The sequence below is a fragment of the Notothenia rossii genome (genome assembly GCF_949606895.1).
Source record: "Notothenia rossii genome assembly, chromosome: 5".
Lineage (NCBI taxonomy): Eukaryota > Metazoa > Chordata > Actinopteri > Perciformes > Nototheniidae > Notothenia > Notothenia rossii.
The window spans coordinates 76,385,992-76,398,260 of NC_136903.1; the positions used below are offsets into that span (position 1 = coordinate 76,385,992).

Here is a 12,269-nt window from a genome sequence, read left to right on the forward strand (position 1 = left end):
CGAAGAGGAGGGAGGTACTTATAGAAAGTGTGGAGTTGTGATTACTTGCTCGAGGGGGCCAGGCAGCTCTTACATTGCAGAGGGAGTGCGTCCGGTGCCGAGGTGAATTGATGTCGCTGGGCGTCGACGAGCGGTCTCCATCGGCTGCCGAGGCGTCGGAGATGACAGAGGGCTGGCGAGAGTGGCAGGGGCTGATCCTGACCACAGCTAGATGTGCCACACACACATATTTTCAAACATGTTGAGAAAAAACCCTGTTAGTATGGGAAATCTCCAGGAAAACCCTGTGTTAGTATGTTTAGTCTGTAAAAGCAACACCAAGCAGCAAGAAGAGGCAGAGTGGAGAGGAGAGCTCACCCTGTCTATCTGTGCTGTGTCCGTGGTAGAGGGTCTGTTGACTCTGCCGAATGGCGGCCGTGAGCGGCAGGTCGGCCTGCATCACCCACTCCTGACTGCCGTTCACCACCGGCTCCATAGGGATGGCAACCGAGTGGCGCTTAGGTACGTCTTTCGTCAATGTTGCCAGAGACTGCTTTGCCTGGGAAACACAAGAAACAGAAACTAAGCATGAGATATACATGACATTTCTTATATTTTTTGTAGATTAAAAATGTAATTATATGCATCCAATTTGTCTTTCCTGGATAATAATAAAAATAACAATATTGTAAATTCCCAATAGAGCACCAAATGTGTTTTAATCCGCTGTTAAAAAATTGTTTCCAGCCAATAAATCATCTCCTCCTGGTTTGCCCGTTTCACTTGTCTATAAAGATTAAGGCATCCAACAGGAACAACTTGGCTTGAGGCTAAGAGCCACAGCAGGGAGGGAAATGGAAGGTGTTGAGAAATGGAGCGACACGTTATTGGTTTTGGTCTTTTCATGGGAATGTTGACAACAACAAAATATTGTACATTGAATAACATCAGCTCTAACCTTTGAAGTTAGCCAACAGGCAATATTCTAATCCTACTTCATGTTTGTCTCTAAGATTTCTTTTGTGAAAGCTTCTAAATAAAAGCATTCAGTGTCCATTGATTCAGTGGAAAAGGAAACATTTTTAAACAACAGGATTATTGTTAGGGAAAAAAGAAGTGAAGATGAGGGAACACAATAAAACAAAAGAGGAGAGAAAAGAAGAGTTGGTAGAAAAACATTGTGTGGTTCTGTTTCTTGACAGCGATGCAGCACTGATTTACCAACAAATGTGATCTGTGCTGCAGCTTGATGTGAGGATCTGTGGGTGGCTGTGACTCGTCGAGGGAGGAGAGAGATTAATGACACACAGACTGACAACTGTACCTCCGAGGGACAAACCGACACAGAAAAAGAGCCCGGAGAATAAATGCTTTGAGAAAGGGAGGATGATTGCAAACACCTTGTTTACATTCATGAACCAGATATGGAGGTTAAAGGGACATTTGTGTGCTTGAATTGTTAATTTAACCACGCTGTTACTGTGTCTATGTGAAGGTGACTCACCATGGTCAGCTCGGCCTCCAGTTCTTTGACCCTGTTCTCCTTCATGTCCATCTGAGAGCGCAGGATGTTGGCCTGCTCCGTGGCTTCTTTGGTCTGCCTCCTCAGGTCCCACTTCTCCCTCTCCAGCATGTCCTTCTCCTTTGCCAGGACTTTCACTGCGTCATCACTCTCCTGCAGAACAAGCACACACAGAGACACACTCAAATTCAAATAAGGGTTTTTAACTCATCATGTATTAATGATTGTCTTCATGTACGTAACATGTCACAGTAATACATTCCTCAATGAATACATATTTATAATTGAGTTTGTTTGTCCTTCTTATTTATACATCTGCCTCTGCTTATGTGTGCCTACAGAAGAAGTGATGGTAGTCGACAAATACATAAATAAATACATCTAATCACAAATACTCTATAGTGTGTTATAAACTATTCATGAAACATGTATATAGCTTAAAAAGGTAAGTACTTTATTTGTAGGATAACTAATGTGACGGAGTGTTTCTTAATTATTCTGCACTTATACACCTATAAAAAGTGTAAGCCTAAAATAATGAATGGAGAAGGCTGCTACCTTTCGATGTTGGTCGTAGTTGCGTATGAATTCTCGCAGCTGTTCTTCTCTGCTCTCCAGTGTTGTGTACAGCTGCTGCATCTGACTCATCAAGTCTGACTTCTCCACTTTGAGACGCTTCCGGTCACCTTTCATAGCTGCGACACACAACAATAATGCATTCACATCCTGTTAATCATGAAGCATTTTAACAAAACAATCTCACTGTCAAACTGAGGAAAACAAATAAATGTCAATGAGATTTGGCTTTTTGAAATCAGAAATAAAGTTTGGCAGATGCAGCAGGGAGCCACTAGATGGCCCTGTGTCTTCTGTGAATGAGAACGATGGGTTGTTTTTCAGAGAAATATGTAATCACTTCAAAGATACTGTAGGTGGTACATTATCACTTATTAATTCATACATTGAACTGTTCTGGATGTGAAGAGTCTTTCCAGAGAAGACCAATTGGATCAGATTGCTTTCAATTTATTGCAGAGAAAACTCAACAGCTATGATGCAACTGCTGCAAGCAAAACTAAAAACAACGCTCTGACAGTTTGTACTCAATGTAGAGGGAAGACTGGAACCTGTACTTTCATAGCTGAACACATGTGTCATTCAGGAGGAATTCCTCCAGACAACGTTCATAATTTGCACTTGACATTCAAACCTGTTTTGCAGCAGTTACACAACTCAGTTTACGAGTTTGAAGATTACCACCTGCAACTCAGAGCAGCGGAGAAATATGCTAAACAGGAGCTGTAAACTAAATCAACCACTGAGTTTCAATCCTAACTTGTATTTTTGTGGCAGGTAATTATCCTTAATGTAGGACTGATTTATTTTACTCCCCTCCCGACAGAGAAATGTTGGTTATCGTTATGGTCGGATTTGTTTTTCATACAAGAAATAAAAACAATCCAATACAACACAATCAGCGCCACATTCCAATCCACATCGATACCACATTAATATTTCAGAGTAAAGCCTCTATTGCATGATTGATGGAAGTTCATTCAAATTAGGTGAACCTGGAGTCTACTTGGCTGCTCATCAGGGGCGACACCCATCTCTGAGACTGAACAATGTCGAAACACAGGAACACACACAGTATCTCTGGTGAAGCCGCACAAAACCAATGAGATCCAAACATGAAGGATCAGGTCTCTCTTCTGTTGCCACTTGAGTAAACACATTTCTAAACTTTGGCATTTACAAGACACAACTGGCTGAGAGATTCACCCTAAAACTGATTTAAAAAGACATTTTCCCACAGTCCAGAGGTTTTTTGGTCAGACTTTTCTTCTTGTTTGCTAAAGTTAAGAAAAGTGAGCGGACTGAACCACAATTGTGTGTACATAGCGGGAAATTGTGTGTTAGAGAGAACGGTTTTATTTATTTTATGTAAGCAGAGCAAATATCTTGATATGCTAATACCACTGGTGTTTTGCTACTCAATCCTAAAACTGGAAGCTAGTCAGAAGAATTTGCACTATATATAGTACATCATTATGTTGATCTTAAAATGTGTTAAAATATCTTCATTCAATTATTATATTTTGTTTGTTTCACATTAATTTAATTTAATTAATTAATTAATTAAACAAGATACTTAAAAAAAGAATTCTGATCTTGTTAACTTTTGGGCAAACTGGGTTGAATGAAGCTGACTTATTGGACATATTTGCATCGATTGTTTGGCATCTTTAATATCAAGAAATGTAGCATAACAGTGAGAATGTATACAATTCATTATGAAACATTTAAGTTAGGTAGTTAGTGGGAACACCTAGGAGATGATTAACAAAACGTTTTACATCAGGATAAACCTAAGGGTTTTCCTACTTTTCACTATTTGGCAAATCATTAATTAGACTGATGATGATTTTATTTAATTGTGTTATAATTGTCACAATATGTTTCTTCTGGTTTTACACAGTAAATATAACGTATACGGTTTACGTATTTAAATGTTTTAAATAGCTTTTGTCCATTGAATATTGTTACCATGACTGATTTTCTTTTGTTAGACAAAGTGGATTTCATGGCATTACAACATATGCTGGCTTGATGGAACTCAAGTAAGGCTAGCACTCCAAACTGAAAGCTTTGGCAGCAACAGGGCCGGCTCTAGACAATTTGCAGCCCTAGGCGAGATTTTAGTTGGCGCCCCAGTCAGAGAATCTTACAATAGAAAATATAAAGATCAATAGAGTATCCAAGGAATACACAATAGAATGGGGGGTGGACGTCACATCCTCTAGGGGGGTCCGGGGGTATGCCCCCCCGGGAAGATTTTTTTGAACATTTTAAAGTAAAATGCTTCAATCTGGTGCACTTTGAGCATAATTAATACTAGATCTAGGGGGTACAACTCTAAACACCCATATGAAAAAGATCGGGTTACATTTTATTAATCAAATAAGTATGTGAACATAACCAATAACCTACTATAGCCAATAACAAATACATTTAACTTATTTTATTTTTGTTGTTCTTTTATATCTTATTTACGGAGCCCTGGAGGGTTCATAGAGAGAAAAATATATAAAACGTGGCCACGTTTTACTTTCTCGTTCGCACGAGATACCTTCTCTCGTGCGCACGAGTTACTAAAGCGTGTGCACGAGTGTGTGTGTGTGTGTGTGTGTGTGTGTGTGTGTGTGTGTGTGTGTGTGTGTGTGTGTGTGTGTGGGCATTTGTTTATGATAGTATCGTTCGTTCCGGTGCACTCCGGCAGGACTATAGCACATCGAGATAAAGATTAAACAAATTTCTTTCACTTGGGAATACACATATAACTATGGAGAACCAGATTTGTGTAAATTACTGTTCGTGGTAATTTGAAAACAAAAGCCGGTGGTGTCGAACACACACAAACACACGGAACACGCACACACAGAGCTGAGCACACACACCACACACACACACACACACACACACACACACACACACACACACACACACACACACACACACACACACACACACACACACACACACACACACACACACACACACACACACACACACACACACACACACACACACACACACACACACACACACACACACACACACACACACACACACGCCCCGGTGACAGGACATCTCCTTCATAAAACGAGGGGGAATACTCTGGTAGTTCGATGTTTGTAGAGGTGTGTGTGGTTAAACGTAGCAGCCTCGATCTCTATTCAGCTGTTCTAATGAAGGGAAACGCAGTGAAGTAAACAGTAAAAGGCACAGCTCTTTGCAGCTGGTGCTGCTCTTTTCAGCTGAGTTACACGTTACTGCCTCCAGAGCCCTGTACGACGAAGCCAGTTCAACAGACCCTGGATATGTTCGATTTACCCGGCTTAACTAGCCCTAACAAACGCGATGTCGCTAAGCGGTCCTGCGAAGCTGGTTATCAACTCAGTAAATCAACCAGGGTTTTCTGACCGGCTGAGAGCGCGTTCTCGTGAAAGGGACGGGGTTAGCAACATTTGACCAATCACAAACATGGAGACGCGTGCTGACAGCGCAGTGTCATACTTCATTAATGAATAGTGTAAATAGCAAATCCTGCTTCCTAGTACAGGCCAATGGTGCCGCAGAGATTTCATAAAGTGAAGGAGGTTTTTCTTCTATAAAACAGCTGTGGGCAGCAGATACTGTGGGTCATGGACAGGAATCCCTCAATTTAAATAAAACGAGGCCACGCTTTATTAACTCGTGCAAACGAGAAAGTAAAACGTGGCCACGTTTTATTTATTTTTCTCTCAATGAACCCTCCAGGGCTCCGTAGTTATTTGACCTATTAACATTTATTTATTTGTGCATATCTTTTAATTTCTCCAGTTTAAAATGATATTTTTGGTTTACTGTCCTAGTATACATTGAAAAAATTTCAAACCTGTTTATCCCAATAATTATAAAGGAGTACCTTGGAAATATTTGTTTACATAAATTGTGACCAAACCGTTTGAGACCCACTGAGATAACTTAGACTAAAGTGAACTATCTAAACACCCAGAGTCCTTTACCTCACTCAGCTGTAGTTTTCAGCCTCTCAGTCTGACTGGAGAGGACTCTCTCTCCACATTATTGTAGAAACATCTTTTTCTTATATCCGTTAGAGCAGCTAGCACCAGATTCTAATAACACCAGCGCCGTTTCCGGTGCGTCCTTCTCTCTCTCCCTCGCTAGCTCCCACGCTCACTCACACTTTGGCTGTGAGCTGCGGGCGCCAGATAAGCTAACATCCCCCATTTTCATCACTTACAGCGCCCATCGTACAGGGCAAATGAAAAGTGTAACCGGGGTGAAAAGGGTGTTACATTTATTTAATTATGAATATTGTTACATCAAGGCCAAAAATTAGGATGAGCACCATCGGTCAAAAATATTTTTCTACCAGTGCAGCGCCTCCCCAGATCTGGCGCCCTAGGCGAACATCTATAACGCCAGTGCTACGGGCCGGCCCTGGCTGTATATGCTGTGTTTTTCTAGTAGCTGTTTGAAAGAAGGGACACTAAGGGATGGAGTAGGTGAGATAGATGCTTTTGTGGGCCCCTGACCTTGTAGGGCCTCCTTGGCGCGGTCCAGCTCCTGCTCCCTGTCCCCCAGCTGCACGCGCAGCTCGGTGGCTGAGAGCAGGTTGGCGGAGCAGCCTCCCTGGGTCTCTTCCAGGTCCTTACTCAACATGTCCTTCATCTGCCTTAGCAGGTGGACCTCCTCTTGAAGCTGGACCACCTCCTCACGCAACAACACTGAGGGAAAAGGAAGCAGAGAGAGTTTGGGTATTTAGAGAACGTAGACGAGGAATGAGTTACCTGAGAGGGCTGGATTGCAAATATAAATCAGAAGACAGAGAGATGAGTAGTGGAGACATAAGGAAAAGGACACATGAAGGACCAAAATAAGCCAAATGTACAAGAAGTAGGAAATTATAACGTAGTCTTAAACATCTGGAATTAAAGAGAGAAGGTGTCATTACGCAGCAGGACATAAATAACCGCTCAAATCAACACATCAAACCCCCTCGAGACTCAATGCTCCCACCTCAGCTGTGGCCATAGGGGTTTAAGAAATTCAAATAAATGCTGAGTGACGGACGGAAAAATGTGAATATTGTGTGTGAGTGAGAGGAAGTAGTCTGATAAGACTACATCAAATATCAGCGATACACTCCGTGGTCGTCAAAGCTTTCCATGCATTATGACATTCCTCCCAGCACTCGAGGAAAATGTAAAACTGTATTGACCCTGATGATAGATTTGTAATTCAACAGCAAAAACCTATATGATACTCCAAAAAATACAAGACGGAAGAGCAGAGCAAAGAAAAGTAGCAACTTGGATAGCGCAGGAAAGAATACATGATTAATAAAAAGATAGTTGCTCATTCAAAAATTAACTTCTTCAATTAACAAGGATACAATTCATTGATCAACTGCTCTAATAGGCAGATTTGATTCTCCTTGTGACTTGGAAAGCAATAAAGTTGGGTTTTAAAAAACAATTTTCATTTCAAATTCTGGGAATTTCTGTTTCACTGCATTCTTAAATTGTATAGACAAAACCAATTAATTAATTGACTGAATGTTGACAAATAAATCAATGATGAAAATAAGGAACTTAAATAAAATGTATTAATTATCCAACTGCTGTAGCTGAGTGATTTCACTTTGAACCACAAATGTTAACCTGCTCGTCTGCGAAAGATTTCATTGCAATCCCTCCAATAGTTACTGAGTTATTTCCGTTTGACCAAATATTGCCATCCCAACATTAAGGATGCTCGCCTGAAAAAAAAAAAATGAATACAAAAGTGAGCCCCTAATTTTATGCAAATCCCTACAAGACTCCATGTGCAGTTATGTACAATTCAACAGCAAGTGTGCATGCAACAATGTATGTGTGTGTGTGTGTGTGTGTGTGTGTGTGTGTGTGTGTGTGTGTGTGTGTGTGTGTGTGTGTGTGTGTGTGTGTGTGTGTGTGTGTGTGTGTGTGTGTGTGTGTCTTTGGAGAAGGAGAGAGGCTGTCTCTGCAGGCGTGCAGCCAGACCTCGTGGGGCTGCAGCAGCTCCGATAAGAGAGGAAGGGACAGTCCATCGCTCTCTGTCGACTCAGGACTATGAGAAGATATGGGGCAGCTCTGCGCTGCGTGTGACAAAAATAGTTTGTTTCCCTGCGAGAGCAATCGTTCACGGCCTTCTTGCAGCCTAAATCCGCTTATTCATCTGTTTACCTACAGGCTTCCGCTTTTTTTTCACTGGACTGAAGTGTGCATTTCTTAGGTGCTTTATTGTGTTTGGCTTAATCTGCAACTCTAAGCAGGATGTTTAAATTATCGGCCGCTCTTGCTGTGCTGTGAAGGTCGTTATGCTCTTGTCCTTAGCGGGCAGAGTCGTTGTTTTTAGCTAAGAACCTGTTTATTAGAGTGATTCTCAAATGGTGATTAGCATTTTTATTCATAATCTATTAGTATTTCACAAGCAGCATGCACTTGGCTTGTGGGAAATATACTGTAAGTGAATTAAAAATGGAGGAAAATGTACACTAGATTTACTGAAAGTGTGTCTAATAAATAAATCAGTTTCATAACTCTCCCAAATCCAATTTGCAATAATTTCCAGCATCCTCAGTGATAAACACATTAGATGTAAAATTGAGGAACATATCTTGGGAAATCTTCTTCCCCTGAATTAATGGCCGGTTTACATTCAAGAAATGTGTGAAGGGACACACAAGCTGCTCCACTGCACACTGACTTGAATAAAGCCGAACCAATGGCACTGACAGACGAAACCCACCTATAGATGAGGAGGGTCCCCATGCAGTTTCATGCCATCATATAAACCGTCCACTGCACTCCACAGTATCGGATGTTTAGGGCTTGAGAGGTTGTGCAGGATGCTTGGTCAGAATATTATGTTCCTAAGAGAAGCCCACTCTCTCCCTTTGCATTCAGCTGTAACCTATTCCATTTACTTCTCATCCAATCCTGATGAGAGTGTCCATCAAAGCCAGTCAGGACAAGGCCATCACTCCAAGTCCCGCCGCATAGCAGAGCTGTCACAACGCAACACACACACACATACTACTTGTGTGTATTGGCTGTTGGCTTAAGATTAGGTTTGAAAGTAAGCAGAGGTTTTGCTCGCTGCTCGAAGGGGAAGTGGGAGCATGAAATGTGTGGATTGGAGGTCAAAGACCTGAACTAGTCTCCCATATATGAAGCGCCAGCAGGATTAGAGTGGAGCTATTTATATACATGAATGAACAAAGATGCTTGTGAGCTGTGCTGGAATATTGAGTTTGCATGAGAAGTTAAATTAAAAGTTAAAGCTCTCATTGCCAAAACCCGTAATTTTTTTAAGACACTTTCAGATGTACTATTCTCATCCATATTGATTGGCTCTTACCATAAAGCCATCACTTTCTAACCAGGCAACTTTGGAGCAAGTGCTTGAAAAACTTCTATCTAATAGGTTTATCTGATCTGAATCAGGCATGTTTCCTAGTTTAGTATTCTGAGCTTCTTTTGACGATGAGGCCTACAGTCTCTTTTCAATTCAGCATAAGAGTCTGTCAGTCAGTTCACCCAAATGACATAACACATTTGATAATATAATATACTTATTTACTTTGGACATGTGTCTGAGGTGTATTCCACCATCCCAATAAAACAGGGCTGAAAGACATTTAGTATGTGTGGCTCTAAACACTGAATATTTTTAGGGCTGATGTTAATTTAAATGTTTGTATTGATTATGTTTTGATATGTGCGAATGACCTTCATGATTAGCCTATAATATTTCAGAACATAGTGAAAATAGGATCTTGTCAAATCAATAGTCCAAAATAAGGATAGTAAGTCTACACTGACAAAAAAGATCAGTAAAATGAGTCACTTTTAAGAAGCAAGTATTTATTTTTGTAAAATGTTATTTAAAAAATGGCTCAAATGATTAATTAATTATTAAAACAATGTCTATAAAAGAGTATAGTTCACATTTTGAGAGTAAAACAAACACTTGAAATCTGAGACACACATAACTAGAACAACAGCATGCCTAGATACCTAAAGGGTAAGAGATCAAAAAGAAAACTTCCTTCATTTGGGTGAACTGACCATTCAACTTTACTTAACTGTCCAATCAAACACATTACAACAGTTTCAATGGACCACACTGTATTTGAAAGTAAACCATGAAACTAAAACGGTATGATTGAGAGGGGTGTCGAAACTCACGTCAGTGACAGCAGCCAACTGATCTGCCCGGAGGAGATATGATATGGCTTTCACCGCCTCCCCCCCTCCCCCCCTCCCCCCCCCCTCCCCCCTTTCTGTGGCTCTTTTTTTCAGCTGTAACTACGTACATTTCCCCTCTGTGGGACTAATAAAGGTATTCTGATTCTGATTCTCTCTGGCAATTCAAATCTGTGTAACTTTAGTTAGTACAGTATCGCTCAGCTATTTCTGTCCAATATAAAGCCGGAGGCCATGCTGCTGCTGCCTCCTTCTGTCCTCTTGTTTCTCAGGTGCAGAAGTCCATGGTTTGATAATAAGGTGGTTCAGTATTTTACAACTTGAGTGCTGCAGGAAGACATACACTGCTGACATAACTGTCATGTTAAAACAATCATTTAAATATAAGACTCCTGTACACAACCAAAGTGTATTAATGCTGTCCTGTTTCACTCTGGAGGAGTTAGGAGCATGAAACACATCTTTCACCTCATTCATCTTCAAATACCTAATAAACATTCATGCATTTAATAAACCATCAAACTGTGGGCTTTTTTTAAATACACTTCTTTCTTACACTGTCAATTCCTAACATGTCTATTTTGTACAGAACCTGTACACATTATGACACACTCATACTCCTGCTGTGTGTCAAAGGGATGTGTTGACAGCTTGAGCTGCCAGGGAAACATGAAGTCACTGTTCAACATATGGCTATACAATCAACTGTTTAATTATACTACAGTACTGAGATTTGTTTTGAGCCTGCAGACCTTAAACGGTTTCTTCTCCCCTGTTGGCTCTCAGTATCGGTGCACCGCTCTAATATGCTACCTTTAAGGGGGAGAGGGGTTTCTATAAGGGAAGGAGGTTCAGGTGAATGGGAGCTTAATGGCTTTCTACAGAAAGTCTGAGAGGGGGTGCAGCAAAGCATGTCAAAGCACCAATATAAACATTTACTTTAAACAAAATTCAGAGAAAATTGAGAAATATTCATTGGGAATGTAAACAGCAACACAACCAAAGCTTTTCTGTAACTCTCTGATATGTGCACACTAAAAACTAAAGCCTTTAAAATGCTTACTCAAAGCCCCGTTCAACTTTCATAAGCTCATTTATTAGATAAACCTAAGAGAGAATGAAAAATAAAAACATTAGAAGTTGTTACCCAGGACAGAGGCTTCCTGTGAATGAGTAAACATGACGTCGGTGAGTATCTGCAATGCAGGTGATTGTTTTGAACCAAACTGTCAGCCTCCCTGAGGGGAAACAACCCACCATCTTGTTTCTTAACGACTAAGGGACTAAATGATAGGGTTACCACTTGAACAAATAAGTGGTTCATGTTTACCTCAATGACAAAATATACCAACGGCTCTCAGAAAAACAAACAAGCTCAAGCTTACTCTCTCAGTTCAGTTGACTAAACAAAATCTTAGTTAAATGACTACAAGCAACAGGATCCACAGACAAAGAACATCTTCTATCTGCGAGGTTCATCTACATTGTATAATTCTTATCAGGCTGCAATTACACCTGCAGGTCTATCTTACTTTTACCTGATGGGTTACATGTCTATCATTCTAATGAAACTAATCAAGGTTAACATTAAACATTTTCTAATTAACACTGAACTCTTTTAGATGAATTTCTAATCATTTAATTAATCAAATACAGACAAGCGCTTATAACATTGAGTGGATAAGGCAGCTAAGAAAAGCTGACCCATTTCACTCCAAAGTCCCTACTACACCAATCAGTGTTGGCATCATACTGTATATGTAATATTAAGCAGTGAGGAGCATATATACTGATCATTACATCACTCTGCGTGGTGAGGTCTTTCCCCCTGTTGCTGCTGGATTACTTGATTTGCATTTGTGTGGGTATGTATGTGTATGAGCGTGTTTGTGAGTGTGTGTTAATGTAATGGCTCTTCCTGCACAGTATTATGAGAGGAGTGTATGTCTGCTGAGCTTTGGCCTACACTA

The 12,269-nt window shown here is 40.6% G+C and overlaps 1 protein-coding gene across 7 annotated transcripts in view; it reads right to left on the reverse strand.

Moving 5' to 3' along the window:
* Positions 1–12,269, reverse strand: part of kaznb (kazrin, periplakin interacting protein b) — a 110,838-nt gene that overhangs the window by 8,175 nt on the left and 90,394 nt on the right. For 5 of the 7 annotated variants that reach the window (XM_079685753.1, XM_079685754.1, XM_079685756.1 and 2 more), the window contains 5 exons: positions 6,604–6,795; positions 2,060–2,196; positions 1,484–1,654; positions 358–538; positions 74–207 (listed from right to left, as the gene is read on the reverse strand). In XM_079685753.1, coding sequence (XP_079541879.1) covers positions 74–207; positions 358–538; positions 1,484–1,654; positions 2,060–2,196; positions 6,604–6,795 — 815 coding nt within the window. The remainder of the gene's footprint in view (positions 1–73; positions 208–357; positions 539–1,483; positions 1,655–2,059; positions 2,197–6,603; positions 6,796–12,269) is intronic. The other 2 variants (XR_013808979.1, XM_079685758.1) reach the window with 1 other exon arrangement.